This window comes from Pempheris klunzingeri, chromosome 3 (genome assembly GCF_042242105.1).
Source record: "Pempheris klunzingeri isolate RE-2024b chromosome 3, fPemKlu1.hap1, whole genome shotgun sequence".
NCBI lineage: Eukaryota > Metazoa > Chordata > Actinopteri > Acropomatiformes > Pempheridae > Pempheris > Pempheris klunzingeri.
This window is the reverse complement of record NC_092014.1, coordinates 10,251,786-10,279,686: the sequence shown is the minus strand read 5'-3', so window position 1 is coordinate 10,279,686 and position 27,901 is coordinate 10,251,786. Positions and strand designations below refer to the sequence as shown.

The window sequence follows — 27,901 nt, the reverse complement described above, 5'->3', positions numbered from 1 at the left end:
GTGAAGTAAGGAGGAAGAATTAGAAGAGTGATCCATGAGCTGGTTGTCAACATACTGACATTGAGGCTGCTATGTTTTGTCTTTGTGGCGCCAAGGCTTCTGTGTGCTGGGATAGATCATCTTAGGCCTGGCCGATGGGTGTCACAAACTGAACCAAAAAATGGTCCATCAATACTTTAACTCCAGATCCAATGGGTGAAAGCCATCTGCCCTGAAAAGGTGCCTTAATCCCCAGAAAACATTGAAGTTATCGATGTACTTACAGTCGATCCCAGCCTGCCCAGACAAGACAGTTCAATGAAATCCTGCTTAAGCACTTCTGACTGCTCTCTGTTAATATCACTGGCCCCCTCATGTAGAAAAATAAGATAAATTTTGTGGCATTTTATCTCAGTTGAAGAATTTTCTTTTTTGTGTTGTTGACCAAACATCTGGGAAGCAAAGGACTATTGTTACCAGTTACTGGTTGAATCATCTCTTAGTGTTTCCTTTTTGCTCAACATGAGACTTTCTTGCCTTTTCATGTCAGCTGGCACTCTTCATAATATTCATATTATATAATAAATGTATTGTAATCATCTCCAATTTTGTCTCATTGGCTGTCTGCCAGATGTCTGATATTGGAGTTGGCTGAGCAGAATCCATAAATTTGTTGCACTTATCTTTAGGTTTGGCACACAAATGATCCCAGGAGGTTTAAGTCTCATTTACGGCATAAATTAGATATAGCTGTGTACTTAAAATCTTGTCAAGTTTAATTGCGGTGACCGATCGAAGTCACTGGCAGAGTGTTGTGGAGCTCAGATGACTTCTCCAGCACAAATATCCTTTTCTTGAGTACAGCAGTGTTCTGTAACAATGTCTGACCGTCTGTGCACTTCATAGAATCGATATTAGGCATACTGCAGCCCAGGGCAAAATCATGTCTGTACTCCACAAAGTTACTGTTTGTGTCATGTGAGTGATCTACAACTCTTCAGCTGTTCTTCTTAGTGTGATGGTGTCTCAAGATTTAATAAACTGTTTAGTCAGGTCTGTCATGAAATAATATGTCTGGCAGTTTAATTGTACTATTTTTGTTTAACTGGGTGTGATTTTAAAAAGCCAGCAGAGCTTAAAGTTTGCTTCATGTAACTGCTTCATTCAGCGCCTTTTGACTCAGAAAATTGCTATGCAAATAACAGTGAGAACAAAACAATATTTTTGTGTAGTTAATGTCTGGGTTGGTGTTTTAAAGTCAAGTGCTCGTTAATACATAAAAATTAAGGCGGAAACAACTCCAAAGCTTCCACAGCAGAGGCTTATACCAGTTAAATCCCCCACACTGTGTACCCAGGGGCGTCCATTCAGGTAATCCCGCATTACACCACAGTCAGATATTAGCCAGGACCTTTAGAGTCTTTGGTCAACACACAAAGAAGAAAATTATGTTGATCTATGATCCATTTTGACTGGACTGAGGTTGATGTGGCCCATGTGGCAGCCTGAGAGTATGTAAAGAAATTCAAGTAGACTTCAGCAGAGAGAAAGTCTGTATGTGTGTGTGTATGTGACAAAGTACAAGTAGGCCACGGAGTTAGTCAGTGATGAACGTGAGCAAGACAAGTGAATAAGAGAGAGACAGAGAGAGGTAAAAGTAAGGACAAAGAGTCAGCAGAAATTGGTCTTAGTCATTTAGAGATTGTGATTCAGAGTGAGACAGACTAGGGGTTGAAATTAATACAGGAATATAACATTTAAGTCCCCTTAGAATTAATTGGAATAATTGTAGTCCATTTCTATCTAGTGTCATAACCAGGTCAATATTTCAATTTGTATTTAATGTACTTTGTGTCTAAGAAATTGTTAATATCAAGTGCTAAACATGAGCAAGATAACACTGTCGTTGCAAGTATTTTATGCTGACAGTATGTATCCCATGGACATACCAAAAGAACTGGATACCGGACCCAAAGATGGCACCTATTCAGTCCAATAAGAATTGTGTGCCGGCGCATTTGCCAAAAAAAAGCCCACGGTATATACACAGTAATGTTCATCCAATCATGCCTCAGGCCCAGCCTGGCTGGCGAATGGCTTGTACAACACCCAGTGATGTCATTCAGACAAAAAAAAAATCCTGAGTTTTGGAAAGGTTAACCCTCCACGTCCCAGGAAAAATGGAAGCAAGGCTGAGCCTCAGTGCTGTATCCTGGTCTCATCTCATAATACATCCATGATGCCTCCTCAGGATTGCTTGACACACTTCAGAAACCCCTCCTCCTAGTCTTGTTCACAGATAAATTATTTTAACCATGAATCAATTTTCAAAACTGACGACAACCTAACAAGGTTGAGAGGTCATTGATGAAACATAGATACTTGTGAAAGTGAGCAAAACAAACCCCAATTATGACCTTTAAGTTGTCTTGACCTTTCAACTTTACCCTCAGAGTTCAAATTTAAACTATTTTCAGCCTTAAGCCTAAAATTACAGTGGCTATATACATATATGGTTACTGTATGCACTTACACCATATACACATGACATGTATGCATACCTTTGCATATGTACCCGCCATATAATGAGCTACAGAGACATATAAAATGTTTTAAATGGGACTTTATGTGACTTTCAAAATGTTAGCAGTTTTGTAAACCATCATCTCCAGTTTACTCAGTGCTGTAACTTGCTGTGTACTGGCATTATGTAATACATAAAAAGAGATTACATATCCCATAACACAGTAAAAGAGGTTATAGTTATGTATTATTCACTACACATACTGTACGTAGATGACTGTATGACTGACCACATGTCCAGGACTTGGATTAGTGCACTAGTTGGGACCTTCGACCTTCCTTTATGGATAAAAAGGATTTGTGTTTCTGTCACACTTTAACCAAGAGACAAGATGTTCCACTCAAAGTTAAAACAAAGGGTTTTTTTTCTATCCTGGTTTACTGCTGCTACAAAACACCATCTACAAATTATCTGTGATTGTCCAATATTAACATTTAATCAGGCTGTAAAAATCTAAAGAAAGCGTTCATGTTTAAGCTTGGACATGCATTTTTTATTTGAAGCATACAATAATAAAGTGTATATAAAGTTGAATTACAATCCCTTTTTGTCAGTTCTGAGTGACAATTATCCTGTGAAGCTTTTAAACACACTCAATCACACAATCACACAATCCATATCAGCTCTAAGGTCATATCAGCAAACAACACTCTAGTCAAAATGTGCCAAGTCTAAATGACTAACTGAAGAACCAGCTGTTAACACTGACTGGACAAGCTGCTGAGTTTTGAAGGCTTGAGGTCAACATACACTGAGGGCTAAATGTGCTATAATACAGATAATTAAACTTGTGGTCAAGTTGTGTGCAAAGCTTATCACTTGCATATGAAAAAACCTGACTGTTACTATATATTCGATTCCATTGACTTGACATTTTAATTTTTGTTTCATCTGCCAATCATTTTTTTCATTAAGAAATTAATCAAGTCTATAAAAAAATACTGAAAAAATGCAACCTCCAAGAGCCTCAAGTGACATCGTAAAATGTTTTGTTTGACTAACAGCGCAAAACCCAAATAAATTCTGTTTACATTGATGCAAAAAAAGAAGCAAATTTGAAAGTGTTTACATTTTTCACTATTTTTTCTTGAACACTGGTTGACATAATTAATCGATTATCTCTGTAGTTCTAGTTAATATCCTCCCAGCAACTGTTCAGTGACCGTCACATCATTCTGAAACAGTGTCGTCATCAAGACGTGTCTTTTGCTTGAGTGGTGTGTCTGAAACGTGCAGCGGCTGCCTCCACCACAATAACCAAACAGTGGTGAGCAAACTGTTGCATGTGCGCGCTGCCCCGCTTTCCCTCTAACTGGTGGTTCCATTGTTTCTGATGACAATACACTAAGGCAGCACACAGCCACTTCCCCCACACCTCCAGTCCAAAACAACACACTCCCACCCAGTCCTACCATCTTTCAAACGCAGAGAGAGGAAGCCTACCTCATGTAGAAAGGAGATATTGGCCTCTCTTCTTCTTGGGAGCTGAAATATGAAAACAAACCCCATAAGTAATTAGCTTACAGGATGTGGCTATGAAGTGTTAAAGCATAAAAACATGAACTCCCCCCACCCCACTCATCACTACATGTCACTGGGGCTGAAAATAGGAGCATAAGGCTGGCTTTGTCTGCAGAATAATAGCCATGCAGTGGTACAGATCAGTGCCTTTGTGGAACCTGTCTCTGGTAATTATTATGAACCAACAGAAAAATGTGTGCTGCTCTAGAATATAGGCTGGCTGCTGCTACTGGATGTATGCCAGCAACACATGATGAAATTATGCAACAATAAGAGGAACTCAGTCTTGGCACTGAGTGTTGAGGTTGCTTAACATTTTCATATCCTGGCACTTAGAGGCAAGAAATGTCATAATCACCTTGTCTTGTTTGCCTAAGCACAGATGAATACTGTATTATCTTCTCTAAAGTCAAAACAAGACAAAAAAACACTGCAAGCAAACCTGATCTGTTGGACCCTATAACAAATAATGGAATATTAAATAATGACTGCCTTTATAAACACTTATATGAGCCATATGAGCCATTTATTTACTGATAAATTAATTGATGTCTTGCTACAATGAATCCATATGACAACTCAAGATTGGTGTTTTGCTGTGAACTTTTAAACAAATAAGACATGAATCTTCAGTTAATGGGATTTTTAAATATGATGCAGTGGCAGCGTCATTTTTAGTGTCCTGGTATTGAGCACGCTGTTCATCCCTACTATTACTTTTCTGGGACTTTTGTTTGGATGTGACGATATGAACTGTACCAGTGCTCTAAATTTACAAATATGCAACAGAAAGTATATGGAAAAAGGATCAGGATAAAAAAATGTTGACAAACCAGGTATAGCAGACGCAGAGACATTCAAGACATTTTTTGACATTTCAACTGCTCATAACTTTTGAATGACAAGACTTTTTGGCAACTTGTTTGTTCTCCAACGCAAAAGTTTGCAAAATATCTCACTCATCAATAGAGCCCTGGTTTATATAGTTGTAAACTGAAAGTCATTGGGTCATATGGCCCTTTGTCACACAATTCAGCCATTTTCTCAAGCAAATAAAAGAAACAGATGAATCTAGACAATAATCTGCAGATTAATTAATAATAAAAATAATTGCTAGTTGCAGCAATGTTTTGTTAAAATATTCTATTTTGCTGGTTTTGTTAGAGGTCTTTAAGAGGAACAGAAAATAAAAAATGATAAAAACAATCAAACTGAAACAATTTCAAATATGAGATAACTCATAAATCCTCAATAACTCATTCTGAACGTAGGTTGTAAACATGTTGAGTCTCAGATGTTCTAAAACAAAGAAGAAAGAGTTGTTTTTGAGCAGACTATTCAGTGAACGTTTGGTTCTCTGATGTGTTTTGGTACGTGACGAGCCGTCATGTGGCTTACTGTAAGGGGCAGGCGTGTTGAGGGGAGGGGAAACCACTTTGGCCCTTTGGGCAGAACCTCAACAAGTTCAAAACAAAGGATTTAAGTTTCAGTCAGGCACAAATCAAAATGGGCCAAAGTTCGTTGAACTTCAGAAGTCTTCTGAAATGACACAATGTACAGGAAGCGTGCATGTGTTCCTCCAGCCTTGTTTTAGGTGCAGGTGTAATCCACCACAAACACATTTTTTAGAGCCTCAGTGGTGAATGCGTTTTTTTTCCCCCACACCCATGTTCTTAACTGGTGTTACACAGTCTGGCAAGCGTATTAAAATAATGTGTGCCATCACTGCCGCTGTGAATTGCAAAAGCGGAAATCCTGCTTACCCACTACCTTACTGAAGGGATAACGAGAAGCTTTGTAGGGGCACTTGGAAAGGGTCTGATCCCTTGGGGCGAACGGAAAACTACCAATGACAAGTTGGTCAATCTGGACACGCTCCACTTTTTAAACATTTTTAAAAATGTGTAGACAAAGGTGGTCTGGCTTAGCGGATGCTGGACACAAAATCCTGCAGTTGGCTCCTGTAGTTTTTGGCAGGGTCCCTCTCCTTCCGCCCTGCCTCACTTTATCCAAAATCACTCTACAACACTCACTGCGGTCTAATTAAAGTTCTTATTCCGTCTCTGATGTGCACACTATTTTGGAAGTTCCATCACTGTGTCTTTGGATCAATACTGCCAGTTACCGTGGAATCAATTATTACACTATCTTTGTTCAAAAGCCGGTCAAGTAAAGCTATTCTTTGTCCAGCTACTGGAAAAATAAACAAGAAAAGAAGTCTGGCTAGGGCAAGGCAAATTTAAAATGGAAGTCTGCATTTTACATTGCACTGCTACAAGTTCATTTTCTGCCATTTTCTACAGTGGACATTCTTAGAATATCTCTGCAGAGCACAAAATGTGTAGTGGTGCAGACCTTAAGTATTTATTGGATAAGCCTGGCTAAGCTATGCTTAGTATACGCTCATTCCATCAGGGAAAATGGAGTTTAAGTAACACATGCATCTTGCTTGTTCCTTTATTAGGATTATTATGTTATACTATACCTTATTGACATTGAAAGTAAAATAGAAAAATACAACATATGTATTTGATTAGCAGAAATACCAGTGAGAGGAGTTTAGAGACCTGATTTGGATAAGTAAATTTGATGTAGCAATGTGTGTCATATGACCAAGCATCATCAAGGTGTGAAGCAGCGGCCAAAACAATTCCACATACTTGCTGATATTGGAACTGTATCTAATGCTTATTTCCATGTCAGTTAATCTATTTCATTTTTGACTTTTTGACAAATCGTTTTGTCTTTTAATGTTCTCTATTCGAGATCTCAGCATCTCACAGCTTCCACTGCCATCGTGGCTTGTTCGCTGTTCTTCTGTATACAACTGCTGACTGACAACCTCTCTAGACTTTTGTGCTACTGTCTCAGCTTAGTAGCTTAGCTGAGTCTGTTGCTGGGCAGCGGCTCTGACTAATGAAAAAGAGGCTTCTTCGATGAATGTGAATATATTCAAGAATAAAGCAACAAATCTGGTTGGCTTTGACTTAGTAGTTCTGGATATCCTATGAGCTGATTGACTGACCCTCTTCATAAATTTAACATCTTAGTAAGACAAAGGAAAGATTTGGAATAAAAGGCACTAACATCAAAAGTGCAGGAAACCAGTCTGATCCGGCCAGCAGGTTCTTACTGTAAATATGTGCTGTGAGCTTGATGGATGACACTTCCTGACAGGCTGCCAACAATGCCGTTTTACCCACAGGGAACCTGCACTCACACCACACTGCAATGTTCCTCACTCCCACCTATTTCCAAAGAGCTTCTAAGAAACCCAATGGTTACATCACAAGATTCAGTGAACCATGGCAACTCCACACAAAAGTCAGTATGCATCCCCTACCTGCTACTACGCAATGCTAAGGACATAATAAGTTCACATGACGCTGCAATGTTGGCTCACGTGGCCTGTGTGGTGGATGAGGTTAGTGCCATATTTCAGGTACAAGTGAGAGTATTGGGGCATACAAAATTACTGGTTTAATGTATCTGATAAAGAGATGAAGTGGTGTTATATTAAAGATGTTAATGTGGTCAGACGTTAGACTCTGATAAAGTACAGAGGTCAAAGCGTAGACACATAGGAAGATCTAAAATTAAAGCCTCTAATAAGAAGCCCTGAGGATGATGATTTGATTTCTGCTGTGAGCTGACTGTGGCCTGAGCGAGCTGACTGACTCATGACAGGGGTAGTCCCTGGAATGACCCATGCATGTGTCAAATGCAATATATACATTTTATGAAATGCTTTTTAACTCAACAAGAACATACTTTCTAAATTCTTGATTTCATATTCCTAGCCTGACAAAAGTAACATTTATGTATGAAATGTAACATTTATGACGATTTAGCATTTAAATTAAGACATTAAATGTCGAACAAAAGCAGTCCCTTTGTTTTGTCGTTCCGGATATGTTTAATTCAGCAGTGGCTGTGCTGCTGTGTGAGCTGCACTATGCTGTCACAGATTTGTCTGACACATGCATACGGAAAGTGACAGCAAGCTGACAAGCAGGCATGAGAGCAGTTACAGATATGAAAACACAGGTGGATCCACTTATGGAAAATTGTCATATATTTGATATAGGTTTATGGGCCAAAATCACAACTACTTAAAATTTAACACTATTGAGCATCAGATTCCTTAATGCCTTCTTGAATCAAAGATAGCAAAATCATTTTAGTCTTTTTGCAAACTGCAGGTGTCTGTTAATAAATACCAGAGAGTTCAGATTGCTGACGCACTTCACTGGGGTCCCCTGCCTTGCTGTGTGTATATCAGTCACCCAATGCGACCTGACAAGGAGAAATCAAGGGTGTGGGTGAAATCCACCAGAGGATTTACTGGTTCCCTGACGTGGTGAGGAAAGCTCTTACAACCTTGTAAGTATTAAATTTGCCACATCATGTAGACAGGAACATCTGATCTCATAAGAGTGACTGGCTGGCCCTGTTGTTTTAATAACCTTTAGATCACATATGCAATGCTGTTCACTATCTTGACGATAAAGAACAAAGAAAATCTTAAGGTTGATTTTTTTTTTTTAAACACAGAATCACTACTTGGAACTGTTAACTTGATAAAAGTAAAAAATATTGCCAATAAACTCTTACAGAAGTACTACATATTCTAAAATAAAAATACAATCCACAAATGCAATTATACAAATTATATTACATTTATATGATTAAAAAATAATGTATATATTTATATAGTGGATGCAGTGAGATTTGTAATTTAGTATGCTAGTATGTGTGAGATTCAGTATGCTAGTGTGAGAGCGCACTACTGTGTATGACATACCAAACCTTTATGTAATGTGCTAATGGACCTGGTGCTGACACGGTTTTACACTCTGATTAATGTCACGCTAAAGGGCACTGGCGTGTTCGACAAGCTGTAGTAGAGGCTCAAAGAGAGTCATCATTTCTCGTCTTCAGCATCACACGTATGACGGTTATTACTTTGCTCTGTGTTATATTTTGTAGTTTTTCGTCTGAGACAAATTCTACATACAGTCTTTTGATAATGAAGGAGGGACAATATCAAGAGGAAGAAACACCACTCCACTGAAAAGAAACACGGTGGATGAACTGGGTTTGGAGTGTGTGAGAAGACGTTTTAGACAGTACAGTAGTCAGCCAAACAGTGCAGGTGTGATCACAGCCAAGGTTAATACTAGACTAAGCCCTCGGTCAAAGCAGCAAGAGCCCCAACAACAGACACAGCTGTAGCCTTGCTATTCCAGGACTGAGGACACTCGACACCAAGTGGTTCCAGTTTCAGCTTCTTATAATAGGCTTGTTTGCATGCCAAAGGCACATTGCCACGGGGCTTGGGCTTTAGATCCCTGATCGCTGTCTGACACTGAAGATTCTTCACCCTCACCCTTAGCTGACAGCACATCACCTACGCAAACAGTGGTTATAACCTATTTAACACGGCTAGAATCCCCCCTCTTTTTCCACATTGGGAGTTTCTTATGTTTAATGTTATGTAGGAGATACGTTTTGTTTTGTATTATATGACCTTAGATTTTATTTTACAGCAGTTTTAAATGATCATGCCTACAGATAAGACTTAATGATATCATAAAACTTCAGGAATAGCTGTAACTTTTTGCTCTTGGTGATATGCATTTCAAAACAGGTTTTATGAATAATAATACAAAATGTAAAAAAGCACATTGAGCATGTATAAATATAATACATTATTCTCTGACTACTCTGCATAGTATTTCATTTCCTGCATATTTGTAAATACCTAGGATTAATGCAGCTTTAAGCTCTATTTTTATAATTGAAATGGATCATAAAATAATTTTAGTAAAATTATAATTATCCCATTGCAGCTTGTGGGAAATAGCAGTTTCCATCAGTAATTTTCTTAGACACAGGTGCGTGCTTTCACCTGACAAACTGACCTGCTGACGGCATCCATGCTGCCAGAGGGGCTGATGTCCGGAGTGTCCTGGCGGGCCACTGGAATGGTAGCTGTGTCCATGGCCTCTGGACTGGGGCTCTTCAGCTCAGAGGTCAGGGGCAAAACTATTGGTATGGACAGGCGCCTTGCATGGGGCAACCCAGCAGAGCGGCGGGGCTGAGGGATGACTTGAATCATGCCGTCACTCTTCCCTTTCCTCACCTGTTTTACACAGTGGGTAAGAGACACCAACAACAGGTGAGTCTTGTGACAGGAAATATGAGACAGCACGAGAGGTAAATGATACACGGCAGCTAACATTTCTGCACATTCAAGCTTGTACAACAACCCACACACAGAAAAACGCTGCAGCTTTCAACCTTTGCTCGGGTTACAATAAAACATGCATTCGAAGATGAAGTGAGGTGAAGCAGAGAGCAATAAAATAACAACAAAAGAGGTGAGAGGGGAAAAGAAGTTAGCTTGTAAAACTGAAAGGTTAGATTGATGTTTGCCTTACCGTGCTGACTCTGAGTGGGTGTAAACTGCGTGAACCACCGATAGTAGTGTAGGAGAAGAACCGTAACCTAATCACAGCCACACTGGGGGTACCCTTCTGCATTTTAACTGAGTTTCAATCAAGGAAGTCTGTGAGAAGTTTTAAAGAATGTGTCAGACCTTTTTGACAGTATATATATATAATGGACTAGCTGCTCATGAAGACCAGGGCCAAATAGCCAGTTGGCTGTGGTAAACAGAGAATGAAACGGGTCTGACGCCAGCAGCTGCTATTGATAATCGTCAAAAACAACCAATGCCAAAAGAGGCTTCACTCTAGATTAGCGTCTGTCGGTTGAATTAAAAGGCTTACCTTTTTTTTCTTTACACCAATTATCAGCAGAACGTTTCCATTTAGGGTTTAACTTAATGGGTTGGACCAAAATCTATGGACGCTGTCCCCATTTAGTCACTGGTGCACTTAATGGATGAATCTTTGTGAACATAATTGGCTCCACAAGCTTTAGTTAGACCTGGTATGGATTTTACCCCTCAGGGCTTTGAAATTGACTCATCTAAATTTGCTATTCACAGAAAACCACAGAGAAAAGAGAAGGAGAGAAAAAGGGTAAATACATGTGGATATATGGTCTACTTTTTTCAAGGAGGAAGTGATGGAGAAACCATGGACAAGTTCCCAAAATCCAGGTAGAAGAGGGTTGTTGTGACAATGAACTTCACCAGAGTTGGTGAGATGGTGCCTTAGCTGGTCTATGTTTTTTATGATCATGTGTTTTGTCTGTTGTGTTTGTGCTATTACTTTTCTTTAAAAAGAAAAATATAGTAAAGAAATCACCACATTAATGCAGGCAGATTTTGTGTCATTGAAAAATTGGCAATGAAGTTGTCAACTTATTCACTCATTACAACAAATACTACTACTATACGGAATTCAAATCCAAACTATTTTAAACACTTTGAACACTAATTCTTTCATTCCTTTCAACCCCAATTCATCTAAATGTAAATATTTGTGCAATGTATGGCGGTAATTAAGCTACGTTATAGACAGTAGATCATTCAGGTCCACTATAGTGTATAATATTTCTCAACAGACACACGTGATATAAAGAAATGACGTAGTGTGACTGTATACTGAACAACGGATGCTTTCAGTCGCCGTCATGGAAACTCACAGACAGACATAGCTAAAACTCAAACTGAAGGTCAGTTTCAATAGAGTTAACCGCTGATCCGTCATGCTGCCTCCATTCCTGGTTCTCAGTTTCTGCCTATGCATAAAAGAAAGCTCAAACAGAGCAACAACAAGTAGGGTCACAAACAGGCCAGATGACAAAGAAGCCTGACAGACCAACATGAGGATATGACCTGGTTTCTAAATAATGGATTAACTATAAATTTGTGACTGAAATATCTTATGAAATACTAAAGACAGCTATGAAAGTCAAATAGAATAATTAGAACTTAATATTTTACTTAGGCATGCTCATGCCACAATGAAAAGGCAGTTGTAGCTGGCTTTAAAACAGCCCTTTCCTCTGATAACTAATCTCTATTCACTGACTTCCCAGGTGTCTAGATTTTCAAAAGCAATCTTTGCAATCTGATCCATAACTGTTCTTGCATGCACAGCCACCACAAATACTATCACTATATTTCTTCAAAATAGTGAGTGTTAGAATAAGCATGTTTGCTCTATTTTGAAAAAAGTATTAAAAAATGTTCGTGGTCCTACCATAGTAACCTAAGGCTTTTTTTTACAATACTGTATTAATTCAACAAGGCATTACTGTATACTGTATTCCTTGTGGTGTCCAAAGCTCATGCATTAACATAAACATCTCTGTGTTCAACAAACTACGTTCCCCATTGATTACTGAAGCTTTTTAATGATAGGTGGATCATAAATCAAACTGTTAAGACTGGCATGTTTAGGGCTCTCTAACTGGTGCTTGTGTGGGTGTGTGTGTGTGGGCGTCTTTGTTTCTTCATGTGGCTCTCTCTCACCACTAGACCTGACCTGAGGCTAATAAATATTGTTAAATCTATAGACTTACAACACTTCTGCCTCACAGCGCCGCAATCACAATCACATAATGCAGCCCTGGTAGTGATGTGTGAACGGTGATGAATTCAAAACTCACTCTTTGATGAACTGTATTCATCCTAGCAGGAAGCATTGAGGCCAAAGCAGTGTTGAGTCTGGCCATTAAAGTGAAACAGCTTTTATGGAAGTGGTTCTACAGTGTTTGTGTCCTATAGCTATAAAGGTTAATATTTACAGTGAAGATGAATCACTTGATAAATTACTAAGGAGGTCAAAAAGTCATTTTCATTTTCATAGGAAGTGTCTGTGTGTCTGTTTGTGTCAGCTGTAGCTGCAGGGATGAGCAGTGGGATACTCGAGTTAATGGTTTTAGTAATTCAAAAGCTCCTGAACTACAGATATTGTCATATTAGTTTTGTGGTTGTAGAGCTGGTTTCAGGTGAACATTTTGTTGCTAGTAGCAGCCAGCCTTGGCGTCATTCTATAGCAGCTGCTGCTGCAGCTTCACTATTGCATCCAGGATTTTGTGATGATCTTTTATCCACTGCCCAGATGTCCTTGTAGGAGCATCATCTGTGAGTAGTTCTTTTAATACAGCTGTTGACTTGTGTTTTAGAAGAATTCAGTTCCTCTATGATCTAACTGAGCTAGCCACTATACACACTATCTGGAGCTAATCTGTTGCTAATGCAACATTCTAGCTAGTAAATTATGTAGTCTAGTTAAGTAACTGTTCTCTCTCTTTTTACTCTTGTGGACAATGTGAATGTGTACTAAAATCAAGTACTACATTGCACTTTCTACAAGAACTTCATGTTGATCTTTAAGTGGTGAAACTTCCTTCCAGTTTCTGGATTCAGCATTTGTTCTCAGGTTTTAACAATTGCTTGCATTGAAGTCTTCAAAGACAATCAGCTGTCAGCTTTATTGGGACTGTGTTTATCTTACTGCATAGCGAGTAGCACCTACATGCATAGTGAGGGCAGAGGAGCTGCCTTCTTAATATAAAGGTTAAAGTAACTTTTGGCATTTAAAAAAAATCATAAGCTTTAGTTACATACTAGCTCTGCAGACTATTTTTCACAAACCTCTCAAGGAAGCGAACATCCTGCATCAGCAGATGTTTCTAGCTTCCTGAGCTTATCTTATGGTTAGTCAGCATTTCTTTTATCTCTACAGCGACACTGGTCTTGATATGTAAACCACATTGATGGCATTAGATCTATTCAAAATTGTATCTGAAACAATGACACCAAGATCATTTTAGTCTGTTTCTGTTGTCAACAACCTCACAGAAATTACCCATTATTTTATCACTTGAAGCATATACACAGATGTGAACATGTATGCTGTTAAGTTTGCATCTATGCAAGATTAAAGTAACTGAATTTAAAGCAGTATTAACTTCATAAAATGTAGCTCTTTTATTGATCAACCAAGAGCTCAATGTCCCTCCTCATGTACACAAACAGGACATTTTTAAGGCTTAATTGTAACAAATCTAAAATCAAATGAAGCTTTGTGGCAGGGTTCATCTGGAATAATACTTCGACACAGTTGGAGGAGCGTACCAAAGCCCATGTTTGTCTCTCACTGCACATAAGCTTGTTGTTGTTTCCTGCAGCAGACTGACTTTATCAAATCACATCATGTGACCAACTAAATTGCCCATAGGTGTGAGTGTGAGTGTAAATGGTTGCCTGTCTCTATGTGTCAGCACTGTGATTGACCGGCGATGAGTCTAGGTTTTACCCTGCCTCTTGCCCAAAGTCAGCTGGGATTGGCTCCAGCCCCCCCCCCCGCGACCCTGAGGGATAAGCGGCATAGACAACGAATGAATGGATGGAGGGATGGATGGATCATATGACCAAGCTGCGAGGACACAGGCATCAGAGGCTGTCTGAGAGATGACCTCAGGCTAATCAGCACCAAGGCAATAAAGCTGATAAGAAAGCAGGAAGTATGTACTGGGAAGAGTGAGAAATAGACATCAACCAGAGAAAAGCCTTAAAACCAGCAAATCCTTAACACGAGAAAATTGACAGTGACAAATGCTGTTATTTTCTGTACCTTCCTTTTCCTCGGCCGTGCCTTTGTAGTGTTGGTGGAAGATTTGTTCAGAAGTTCTTCATTTTGTGGTGGGGTATCTCCATCCTTGGAAAATGTATGGAGAGAAAAGAGATTACGATTTAAAGTGCATTTAAAGAACATTATTTGTATGATAGACAGTTAAATACGCAAGGATGCATTTTCTAAGGCAGCTACTAGCACTTCAAACAATCCAGGACAACTGATATATGACCTTAATATAACCTAAAGCAGATACTTTGTTATCATTTTTACATCTTGTATCATAATCTTGACTTGTCTGGCATGCTACAGTGGCCACTCTTGGGGAAATATAATGAAACATTTTATTATTGTAAAATTTTAGTGTCAAAAGTATAAAGTAAAAAATAAATCAGAAATACTTTTGCGGTGCACGTGATGTTTTGTCTATCAATTGTAGGACAGAATAACCTCTTTCTTAATATCAACAAGTGTAAGGAAATGTAAATCCAAACAATGCTACTTGTAAAGACTCTAAAGATTCTATTCTGGGAGCAACTGATAACTTATCATTAATGTAATTTGCTCACTACAGTATTAAAAAGGTCATTATCTTTTTGCACTGAGTGACCTGATTACCATTACAGGCAGTACATACAAGTCAGCTGACACTGATAACGTCTTTAAAGCTCACAGAAACCTACACAGACGAACAGAAATGGCTTTGGTGTTAGAAAACAGCTTTCCAAAACATGACTACCGGTATGTTATGTTAATCACGTCACACAGATCACATGGTTGGTGTTACAAAGGACTATGTAAGGGAATTTGCAAGTTTGAGCTGGGAATGTCACGCATAAACAACAACACAGCATTTCACAGCAGACTGACTCAGACAAAGACTTCCATAACAGGTACACTGAGGAGAATTAACGCATGAACAAAGACGCACACATGCAGGCGTGCTGCTGTAAAGCCGAACATGCACCTTTGTCCTGGGAACTGGCGTCAGTGTCTTTGCACTGGGGCGGTTTGGTGACTTTTTTGTGTCTGCATGTGTCATGTGCGCCTCCTGGGACCAAAAAGAGGACCAGAGAAGATGGTCACATTTGCAATCTTCTGTGAGCCTTAACGACAGAGTTCAGAATAGATTTTAGCCTGCTGACAATCTGCATCCTCAAACACATACACTCACATAAACACCTTCATGCTGATGTCCTGCTCGTCAGCATTTTGTGACTGAGCGAAACGGCAGCACCGATGATCATATGTGTTGCACTCAGAAGCACATACGAGGAAGGTCAGGAGGCGAGGGGCCTCCGTAGGCTGTGCATGCCTGTATTGCCGTTGTGTATGTGTGCATGTTTGTGTGTAAGACGATCGCAATCTGAGTAAGGGGTTTCCCGTAGGTCAGCAGGGTCTCATTTGACTGTGCTCTTACAGGAACTCGCAACAAATCACAGACATTTGTGACTGAAATGTATCACAAAAAATGGCACTATTATTGTCAAAGATAAGAACATTTTTCTGCTACCATAAATCTGGACCTTTGGATTTCATGAGCTCAGGTTGAATGTGACTGCTTGATTTCTCAAATGTTTTGCATCTTCAGCTGTTTTGTTTTGCATGTTAAGCATAGTGTGACATGGGAACCAAACACAGTGTTTGATGATGTTAAAAATGGCAGGTGAGGTACTCTGTGAGACCCATGTGGAGCTAAATCCCAGAGGTCACTGCCTGGTCACCCCACCGTGGCATCACATGGCCCATGTCACATTTCAACAACACAGTCATTAATCAGCGAAGACATTTGCAATAAACTCTGGTGAAGGATGTCTTTTCAAAAGTGGAAATTTGGTAGAAGTTTTGCAATACCACTTTTGACACGAGAGCAAAAAAGATACTCATATTGCAGCTGTTGTGGCATTCACTATTCCTCTTATTTAGCCTTGTTTAGTGGACTGGAACAAACTTATATTCATTGTGATTTTATGCTACACTTTCTTATTGCATTTTCAATAAAAATAATTCCCTGTGCTGTTCATGGTTTGTTTCTTCCAGCCACATTTTTCTCAGGTTGCTACAGATGCAGCAGCAAGATACCGCCAGGAAAAGCAGCAGGCCAGACAAATCAGCTAATCAATAAAGACATCAACCATTAAAGCGGCAAACATAAATCAACAACCAAAGACTCAAAACAGCCACCTGTGGAGGAGTCATTCTTGAGAGGCTCTGATGTAAAATCAATAGTTAAATCAATTTTAGATTGACATTATGTAACTCTGTATTTATAAACTTTATAAAAAGTGGGTGAGCAGAGGGTGCGGACAGGCCAGAGAGGAACTCATTCTGTTTAAAATGCATGGACACAACGTGTGACTCAGTTAGTCGTCTTACCAGCTGCACTGCATTGAACTGACCACCGACACAGATCTATTTCATATAAACATTAGCATCTGGTGTTCCTATGAGTATACAACACCTTGACAATGATGAGAGTTGGCTGTTCCTCTGTGCTGCCTTCTCCATCTCTGTCCGCCTCAAACATATTGCTGTAGTTCTGGATGAGCTTGACCATGATCTTGTTACAGATATTTTGGTCCGTCATTGCTTCGAAACCAGGAGCCACACTGGGAGAGGAGAGACAATTAACAACCAAAATGATTTCAGAGAGATTTTATCACATTCTTTACACATGAAAGTAGCCGTAAAAATAAAGTTGACAATATGTGAATTAATTACTTTTTTATTTTTTTTTATTTTCTCCTTTTACCTTGCAGCATTGAATTAATTCAACAGTGATTTTGACACTGAAATTGAAAGTGAGTCATCAATTAGATGACTTGATTTGCAAAGCAGAACTCAGCTGCCTTACTAAGTATAATGTCTGATGCTACTGAAGAGCTGTGAGAGATGTACACTGAGCTTTAGACTTCACTGTAGGCCTAATTATATAACAAGCACTGGCAGCCTCTGTTGCAGAGAACAGGTTGTACAGTGTGAAAGAGTATCCTGGACGGTTTTTTCCTTTCTATTCTGTCCTGATCTTTTTACTAGCCAGGGATCCCCAGCCTGGCCATTCATTACTGGAGGTACCCACAAGTCAGTCTGACTCACTGCCCAGTAAGCCTATCATAAATAGACGAGCGACAACAGAGGTACTTAACTCAGCAGCTGCAGGGAGGCAGCTGAAGCCACTGATGCATAATTTATTTATGAACATCATCACAACATTTGAAAACACATTAACATCAACTGATTATCATATGTCATGTGACATCAACATCTTTCACTAGACTCAATTAGTGTTCTTAAGTGCGTGACCTCTGATCATCACCTCATAATGTCAGAGTTTCAAGAGTCAAACATCTGATTTCAGTGGTTCATGGAGATCAAAAGCTGCACTGACAGAGGAAATCAGTCTTCAGTCAGTTCTTCCTCAAACGGTAACAGAGAACTTCAAACGTAGGTGTCAATAAAATATAAAGAAGCTTATTAATTGGACATTTAAGAGCAATGTAAGGTAATGTTTGTGTCACTGACAGATATTACACAGTAATTATATCTTCACTGACTAAGCTACAGCACCACCTGCTGGCAGAGTTTGCAACAGCTGTGCGTGTTTACAGCAGCTCAATATGTAGTCCAACTATTATGTTAATACTTTTAGATTCATTGGTGTTTTGCAATATAGGTTGTTTTCTTGAATAACCTGCTTAGATGTTGGAGGTACTGTAGGGAAAAGATTTTCTCCCATTCTGAAATACAGGCCAAGACATTTTTTCTGTGTATAAATGTACACAAAGCTTTTCTTTGGGCCTTCAGTTATTGACAAAATGTACAAAAGCAGCTGTGATGTCTGTGGGCTAAACTTGACTGAGAGTACTACATGTCATGAGAGTGGAATCATTCCACATATCCTACAACTCCGACATATGAAACCAATGTTTTATATCTAACTCACTGTACAGAAATAGGGCAGCGATGACTGAATCCCTCAACTTTGGATATCATGACTGCATATTTGTTGCCAGACTGGGTCAAGTTGTCTAAGACTGCAACAAACATGTTTTTAAAGGTCACGGTGAAGACACCAAACTTGCCAAAATTTTCAGGAATGTTAGTTATGTTCTTGAATGGCATGAGCACACTAAAGTAGACCTGTGGGAGGGACTGCAAACTTTGATGAATATGTTTAGTTTAACTAGTTTAGTGAGGCCGCTTCCTCTGTCCTTGAGTGTTAATCATTAAAACCAATGTCAGACTGTGGCATTAACTTAACCCTGACCTAGTGATTGAAATTGGATTGTTAGTACGATAATAATACAAGCATAAGGCGGTTATACTGGTACTTATACTGATTAGTACAACTTTACCATTTCAAATGACTATATTAATGTTTTAATGGATTCATGTTTTTATTGTTTTGATTGTTGTTGCTTCATCACAAGCTGTAATCTAAAATGTTCAGAATTCACAGCTGAAAGCTTCACCCACCAATATTTTCACATCAACAATAGATAAAATCACAATGTAATGTGAAGGGTGTCATTTATATTAAAATACCTACAGCAATCTATCACATGACTTCACAGTTTCTCTTAAGCTTTATGGAGCATTTAAATCTCTTTCAGCTCATTGTTTTGATTTTTCCGCATGCAACTTCACATTCAGCTTCAGATCACTCTCATCTACTTCATTCCCAGCAACAGCAGGCAACAGTTTCAGGAAAAAAAGCTCTCATAAACTGACTGTACGCTGCCTGCTCGGCACCACATGGCAGGCAGACAAAGTTAGCGACTTGCTGGAGAACATAGTGGAGCACAAAGAGCCGGCTATTTCCTTCAGGGGTCGGTGGAGACCAAAACAGACCTAAAAGGAGGGTGAATATTGGACTTAAGCTCATCATGTTGTCAGAAACATGACGCCGCTATTACCAATTCACCATATCAACTCATCATATCATCAATAATATGTCCATGTTGTGTTTACAGCTTGGTGTGATGCCTCAGAGAGACCAAAAAAATCAATCAATGTAGGTTGAAAGGTATTAAACCTTCAATAAAGCTGTTGTCTATACATGTTTGGGTAGTATATGAAGGTTAGAAAGCAAAAAGAGGAACGCTAAAGTGATGGTGAGATTGGCCCATGGATATTTATTTTGACACCTTGACCACATTTACCTTAAAAAAAGATTCTACTCACTGGAAAACACTGGGTCCAAACACAGTGGCGAGGTTGAAGGCAGTCATACGGTTTTCCTTGTGGTGGCTCTCCACAAGGGTGAGGAAGTGGCAGAGGTAGCGGAGGAGGCTGTGGTGGACGTCTGGTAGCTGGAGGAGCAGGTCTCTCATATCTGACCAAGAGAAGTCATCACCGCACTCTAAAGACGCACAACAAGATATCAAAGTTTCATGGTTGACATCCGTTCAGGAAAACTGAAACTCCTGGCTAAAAGATTTTAGTAGAAAAGTTGACAAATGCTTCAGTCTCAACATGGATATTCTGCTCAAGCTTTTTCAGACACAATCAACCGACCAGGAATCAAATAAGGATTGATGAGTGGTGTGACAAACTTGATTTACTTTGAAGCAGGAAAACGTAAAACATAAATAGACTTTTAGTGAATAATGTTCAAATCCTAAGTTTAGTAAATAGTTTTCTGTTTTTTCTGTAATTTTTAATCTTGAGTTGTGGTAACTAGTAATACGTGAGCATTAGAGCAAAAAGCCTGAAAATATGTTGATGCTATTACTCGGGATACATAATTGGGTCAGAATTGGATAAACGGATGTGGCTACTGATCCTGAATGAATGAGTGACGCAAACATCTACGTGAGTGCATGTGTATGAGGGCGGGCATGTGTGTGTGTTTGTCTGAGAATCAAGAGCAGGAGGGGTGAAATGTTGGCTTAGTGTGACCAAGACTGCTGTTGTGTGTGCACGTGTGGGCACGAGTGTGTGAAGTACATGCATGGGTTTCTGTGACGAGGCTTGAAACTATTTATCGTCATCAAGTTTTTACAGGTTAGTGTATTAGACAAACACACACTGAGGGATAGAAAAAGAACCCACTTTATGCAATTATACATGTGTAGAGGCCACTTAAACAAACACAATGCACATCTAAAGACATGCCAGCATAAAGCCAGACAATCAGAGGACCAAATCACTGCAGAGAATGACATATGCTGAACGTGGACAATGAGCGGGACAAGCAGTTGTCGTTTCGGTTTATCTAAGAGATCACTCTGAAAATAAGAGGTATCACCAGTATTATTCATTCTGTTTTTTAAAATACAAAAAAAAAAAAAACAAGAATACATGACAAAACATGACAGCGTCAACACTAAAACCGAGAGAATAAGTGGACATAAGAGATGACTATCTGTAGAAAATATCAGGAGTAACTACTTTAAAAGGAATTAGTAAGAAGATGTGACTCATGTCTTAACGCTCTTAATCAGATGTGTAGCCACTGTCAACTTAAATGTTGGCTGACACAACCTATATTAGTGACACTACTAATCAATCTGCAACCATCCATCCATTCATTTGATGTTTTAAATTTGCTAAATACTTGTAAGGAGGCCAGACAAATTTTAAAAAAGTACACAAAAATTCTATTCTCTATTCTCAGATGCAGCTTTTGGCCACGGGCCCTGAAAAATAGGCTGATATTTACGGGGTGTATGAGGGAAAAGTGCATACGATGGCAAAAATGTACACTCCTCTTCCATTAAAGGGACCCAGTGAGGGAGGAGAGCAGAGAGTGAGCACAGGCATTTCACCTGCCAAATCACTCACCCCAAGACTAATGCCAGATATGTGAGTTCCATCACTTTTCTAGTCACACACACTCTCTCTCTCTCATACATGCACTTGACTCAGCAGCACCAATATATGCACTGCCTGGTGCAGATGACGGCAGTATATTTCAGCCCCCAAAGATAGCTTCAATTATCATCCAGAGTCATGACCTAGATATTCACTATACTTGTGAGGGTATTAATATCACATTGTGGATGTGGAAAGTTGTTCAGGATAGGTATCACATGATGGTTGTAAAAGTGTAAAACCTGATCAGCTTGAGCTGGTGGGATAATTCAACTCAAATAAACACACACCCTTTAAAAATGATAAGCAAATAAGAGAGAATAAATAATAAGCAACAAGTTGGCATTGTAAAAAACAGAACCTACTGTCTCTTATTTACCTTGGTAGTGTTGTATCAGTGCCTGCTGCACTGTTGAGTCTACCAGACCCTCTGGCAGGTCCCTGAGGAACCGTTTGAGTAAGCTGGCCACTGTACACAAATCAGATTCAGACAGAAGGTCCACATGCTCCCCACTCTCCAGACGTTGTTTCAAGGTCTCCACAGCACGCACGCTCCCGTTCACTCTGAACAGACCCTCCTGTTGCAAGGCTGCAGGGAAATCAGAGAAGCACTGTGAACTGTAGCATTGAGTTACAGTTAGCTCATGTCATTAAGAGCCAGCTTCCATCTAGTCAACAACAGAACTTGGGATTAAATCAAATAAGATGACCCTCTAAATGTGGTCTTATCATGTTTTGCATGGAGGGCTGCAGAATAATTGATTTATAGGCCTGGTTCTTTTTTGTCCTGTTATTGGTTTTATGATTGTGAAGTTGGTCTGAGCGTCACCAACTAAGAACAACCTACTGATATGATTTCCTTTAAATTTGATGCAGATATCATTTGCCACCAGAGGTTAGAAATGACTTTTCTCACCCCTTTATCTTTCATGTAGTAAAAGTTTCTGCTTGTATACTATGAATATAACTTATCAAAATATATTTGGCTGATTATCTTGACATTTACAGAGCACAAATAATGTTCCCAGTTAAAGGAAACAATTCAGTTATATTCATATTTATGCTATGATTCAACAATGATACTATCATCCGTTTATTTCCTCTATACTTATTTAGCGCTGTATTAGCTCAACATTGCACCTATTTTAGGATGAATAGCTTAACGATGAAGCTAATCTTAGTCACAAACCTTTGGTGGTAACAGCTATACTAGCTACTGGCTAACTAGCTAACTAATCACATGGCACATTTTCTTGCTAGCTTATTCTGTTAATGTAGCTAACTGTGCTAGTTAGCAACATCCCTCTTGATTCAGGTGCACAGGACAGAGGAGAGGAGAATTTAGAGACGTTGTATGTGGTAAAATGTGCTGAACTTTATAGCCTTACCTCTACAGAACTGAGGCTGTCAACTTGACATTTGTGACAGAAACTTCCTTATGCGTTTAACCAATTTTGCACTAATTATCTAGTTGGTTAATGTTGGTAGGCTAATTTACACTCTAATTACGTCACTGGCTGTGGAATCCAGTTTAGCGCTGTTGTTGTAGGTCGCCATAGTAACCACTAGATGTTACTAGAGACCATATTTTTAACAATACCTTTCAAAACTGAGGTTCACCCAGTTAGACGGTGGTTCACCCAAACTACAACGACATAAACTATTGTCCTTTCTCGCTTAACTCCATAGACTGTTTATATTCTTGTATATTCTGTACAAGAACACGTTGTATATAATGTCAATGCTTTAATTCAGTGACGTCTACGGAAGCCTGGAACGGCCATTCTTGCAAATTCGTTTTTTTTTTTAAAACTATTATCTTCAGATCAACTTCCCACAATCTCCAGAAGATATTTAGTTATCTCCAGGAAACAACCCATTACCACTAGAAAAGAAAAGGTTCTTGTTTTTCTTACTGTAGTGTCCCTGACAGTCATGATGGTGAATCTAAAAAGGCCTAATCAAATGAACCAGACACTCATTAATAATTTCACCATATTTATCCCACTAAAATTCATTATCTTATCTCATATCTCATTATCTAGAGAGATCAGCATTTTGTTTTCTCAAGATAATGAAATACGCAACTAGTGGTATCGAGATTACAGCCATGGCCCATCTCGTCTTCCGTAGTTATCACTCCATGTATATTTTTCAATTTTAACCCTAACCCTAACCCTATGTTTCATGCGGTCAGCTCTCATTGCGTTTTAAGGTAAGATTTTCAAAGTTCTGAGTTATCCACAGACTTTGTACGCAGTGTTTTGGAACTACTTTTTACCCAAGAAATAGTTTCCATGAAAACAGCTGAGTGTGCTCTTTTGATTATCAAGAGCAACGGTGGACTGTGAGAGCAGAGACACAGTTTCTGACATATTTTGGATTATTTTACATGTTTTAGTGCTCTGAGCAGCTCAGACAAAATGATATCGAATCATCATGGCATCGCAGTGGAGGCAGAAACCTCAGGGATGTAGTTCTCACAGCCTAAACTCTGGATGGACCACAGACTGTTTATTCCAGAGGCAACTTTATTATTTCCTTCAACGCTTACATAATTTTTTTTGAAGATTGTGTAAAGTGTAAAGTAATAGGATAACTTTGCAGTTTCAGTAGCCATGAGGAAGGAGTTCCTCTTCCTTGTACTGACATCTAGTGGTCAAACAGAAGAATATGATAAAGTAGGTCAGTGCCATGTACCACACCAATGTGTTATCAAGTTTTAGCCTAAGAATAAAATCATGCATGTATAACTTGCCTTTTTGTTGATCAATTTATATTGCATGCAAGACACTTTTAGACTTTTGTCTAATATACTTTGCTGCTGTTCCAGTCACCAAAGGGAGTAGCTTCATTGATTTCTGTACAATATGAAAATCAAATGACAAACACTTGAAATTGAAAATTGAGTTGTGAAATACATCAAGTTTGCATGGACCTTTGTTAAAGTTATTATTACACACTGAGGTGGCAGCACACTGATGAAACTAATCCCATTGTGGGGGTACTAATATTGTACTTTCTAAATGTTTTTTCTTTTTCTCTATAAAAATGCTAATTTAATGTTTTGTTCTTTTCACTTTGTGTTTTCATTGATTGACTTTCAAAAAGTGGTATAATTTTCTTTATACTAAGTGAAAATTCAGTGATTCAAGCATAACAACTAATTTTTGCTTTATTCTCTTCTGTTCTGTTTTTCCTTACCATTCTTGCAGAGATGCTCCACCATCTTCCTCACCACCAGAGGCACGCCATCCTCCAGCAGGCCCTTCTCCTGCAGCTCAATCAGGGACGCTCCAAACAGCTTGGTGTGCTTGCCTGCCATTGCTCTAGGTCGCAGTATGGGCATCTGCACCATCTTCTTCATGTCTTCTTTAACCAGCACTGCTGTCTTGTTGTGCTGCAGGGAGAAGAGCAGAGAGCAGCAGTCAGCCACTGACACTAATGGGCACAGAGGGCAGCGCTGGAGCCGGCATCAGGTTAGACACCACGGAGACACCTGTCCTGGAGGAGGGAGGCTCACTCTGCTCCATAGATGTGTGTGGTGTTGTCTCTACTACCATGCACTTAGAGGACAACGTGTGCTGAGTGAGCTGGGAGGAAGAGAGAGAGGAGGGCTGGCCGTGCAGGTGTTGCTACGACAAATATCAAGTTACCATGCAACACCTTTGGTTAGAAGGTATTGCCAGAGTGACACACACTACTGCACAAATAGACAGTCAAATGTAGAAACACACATCTATGTTCAGGTGAAGTGATGGCAACTATGAATATTGATTTGAATGGATGGTGTGCTGAGCTGAAAGCGTTATCAGTCTAAATGTCTACCACTGTGTGCTGTCGGAAGTCTATGATGCTCATGTATGAACTGAGAGAGCGAGAGGCATGCAGGAGTCGGCGTGTGTGTGTTTATGTGCTTTACTGGTAGAAGATTCTTTATTTAAGTAAAAGTTGTAATGTAATGTTGATGCATTCTGGTGTGTGTGTGTATATGTGTGTATGTGGAGTTCCACCTCAGCCATCTGCTAAGTTGACATGCTATTTATTCCCGACACGATATTTCAAAACCTCATTACATAGTTTTCATCAAAGGCAGTGGATGGAGTAAAACATACAATATTTCCCTCTTAAATGTAATGGAGTAAATTGAAACATTGAGGTAAAACACAACTTGTCCTAAAGTACAGTAGTTGTGTAAATGTCCTTCGTTACTTTCCACTGCTGTGCTCTAATTGCCAGGCTGAGCCCATTCCCCTCAGTGGACGAACCTTGTAAACCAAAAGCTGAGCGTGTATGTGGCGTGTTAACTCACCAGCTGTTGTTCGTCTTATCTGATAACTTGCCAAGGCAAACAGCGCCACATGCTGTCTGTATCAATAGATGCAGAGACTGTAAAACACACTCTCATTGTCTTTCTCTGAGTGTAAACACTGAGTGCACACAGAAATCCCTGTGTAACGAGCCAACATTAGGCAGAGCCCGGTAAACTACGGATTCGTCTGGTACATTCAACTACAGCATATACAGACTCAAGAGACATTTCTGTCTTTGCGAAGTTGGTACTAGGAGCAAGAGAGTTAAGACACACAAACCAGAAGCAAGATTCGGGCACTGGGTGAGGAGGAAAAGACTTCCTGTGCTTCAGAGCAAGTTTTACTCTTGTATCCATAGCTACGACTGCACCATGTGACATATTGTGGTTCCAGAGTTCACCACTTCAAACGAGTGAACTGACCCACACGGTGAAATGAGAGGCCCCGGCTATGATTTTGCCACAATGAGGTCCACAGTGACACAGTGGGTTTGCTGAGCTGGAAAGGTAGAAGTGTTTGGTGAAGAGGAAGTACCACTGAATTTATTCCCTGTTCGGCCAATTGTTTGGACAGAATGGGTACAGGCATGTGCCACACTCAGATCAGCTGATTAAAACCCAACTCACAGATGGTGCTGAGAGGGCTAAGCAGGAAAGATCTTTACCACGGCAGATGCTCTGGCAGCATAAATGTGACATGCATCTGACAAGCTGGTACAGGAAATGTGCTAATGGTGCTCAGTCATCAACTCCTCTTTGACAGGTGCATAAAAATATGCCAATTGCAGCCTCCCTAATGGTAATTAAGTACACTTGAATTTTGATTCTGGCTGCTCCATGCTTGGGTTGCTGCCTAAAAAGCACCACAACTTAATGGACACTGAACTATAGATAGATAGATAAATAGACTTGCTATGTCTTCAGCGGTGAGAAGATGTTAGCAGACAGTATAAAAGGTTTGGGTTGCCACAATTATATTTTCTCAAAATCAAACACAACCAGTTGCCCTAAACCCTAATGCCTTGAGTGAATTTTAACAATATGGTAGAAGAAAGATTAAATCTGTGTCTGAATACTTTTAAAGTCTGATATATTTTGAAGATTGACAACACAAAACAACTTTCATTGTACAGTTTTATAGTATACTGTACAGGTGTAGCACCCCATTGTTGGTAGTAATGTTAATAGGTTGAACAGTCTTAGAGCTGCAAAACTGCATCCAATAGTACTACGACTCATGCAGGTGTTAAAGAGTTAAGCCAGTCTGAGCTACGTCTGACTGTGACAGGCCTTACTGAACAGATGTCCCCTAAATCTGTCTTTACTATCATACACACACACACACACACACACACACACACACCAATATACATACAAAGATGTATGTCATCCTGAACACATAACCCTATGTCAGCCGTTCAAAAAACGTTTTACCGTTTCTAACACTTTTAAAAAAATGTTGTAATAGTGATCAAAAAGGGAGACCTGACGATACTATCAGATCTTTATCATAGTCAGTCTGTCACAAGTAAATACCTGGTTGGCACTTTTCAAATTAAAGGTCCATTCAAGCAAATTACCAATAACATATCCAAAAGAAGTAAAGGTGATTTACTATAAATGATGTAAACAAATCCTAAACAAGACAAAAAAAAGTGAATACCAGCCTGAACAATAGATATCCAACAAAAAGCAAGTCATACAAGTAAAGTAAATAAAGCACATAAAAAAACAGTATACATACTGTATATGTATGCATATGTATATAAAACTTTAAAATGAAAAGGCAAAGTGATGTGAAATATTATTAACCAGCAAACATACTCAACACAATATACGAAGAACTATAACATTGTAAAAGCAAACTACAAGGCTTCCAAAGACTCCTTAAACTTCAATCCTGGATGACTGGAACAACATGGCAGATGCAATGCTGGACATTTTCTTTTTCTTTACCCTGAATGCCCTGCCATCATCTAGCAGTTACAACTGAGAAAACAAGAGTTTAAATGTGCCAACAACACATGTATTCTGTGTTCCCACCTTCACACCAACACTGAGCTGTAGTGTCAAGTAGATGTGAAACCCTGTCTGTGAGCAGGTTGCCTTGCAAGCACATACTTGTGCTTT

At 39.3% G+C, this 27,901-nt stretch overlaps 1 protein-coding gene across 1 annotated transcript in view; it reads right to left on the bottom strand.

The window, feature by feature from the left end:
- Positions 1-27,901, bottom strand: part of fam13a (family with sequence similarity 13 member A) — a 54,728-nt gene that overhangs the window by 25,401 nt on the left and 1,426 nt on the right. Inside the window, exons 2-8 of the mRNA XM_070856538.1 lie at positions 24,664-24,859; positions 21,839-22,048; positions 19,828-20,005; positions 17,105-17,252; positions 14,644-14,727; positions 10,009-10,229; positions 4,007-4,048 (exon numbers count right to left, since the gene is read on the bottom strand). Coding sequence (XP_070712639.1) covers positions 4,007-4,048; positions 10,009-10,229; positions 14,644-14,727; positions 17,105-17,252; positions 19,828-20,005; positions 21,839-22,048; positions 24,664-24,859 — 1,079 coding nt within the window. The remainder of the gene's footprint in view (positions 1-4,006; positions 4,049-10,008; positions 10,230-14,643; positions 14,728-17,104; positions 17,253-19,827; positions 20,006-21,838; positions 22,049-24,663; positions 24,860-27,901) is intronic.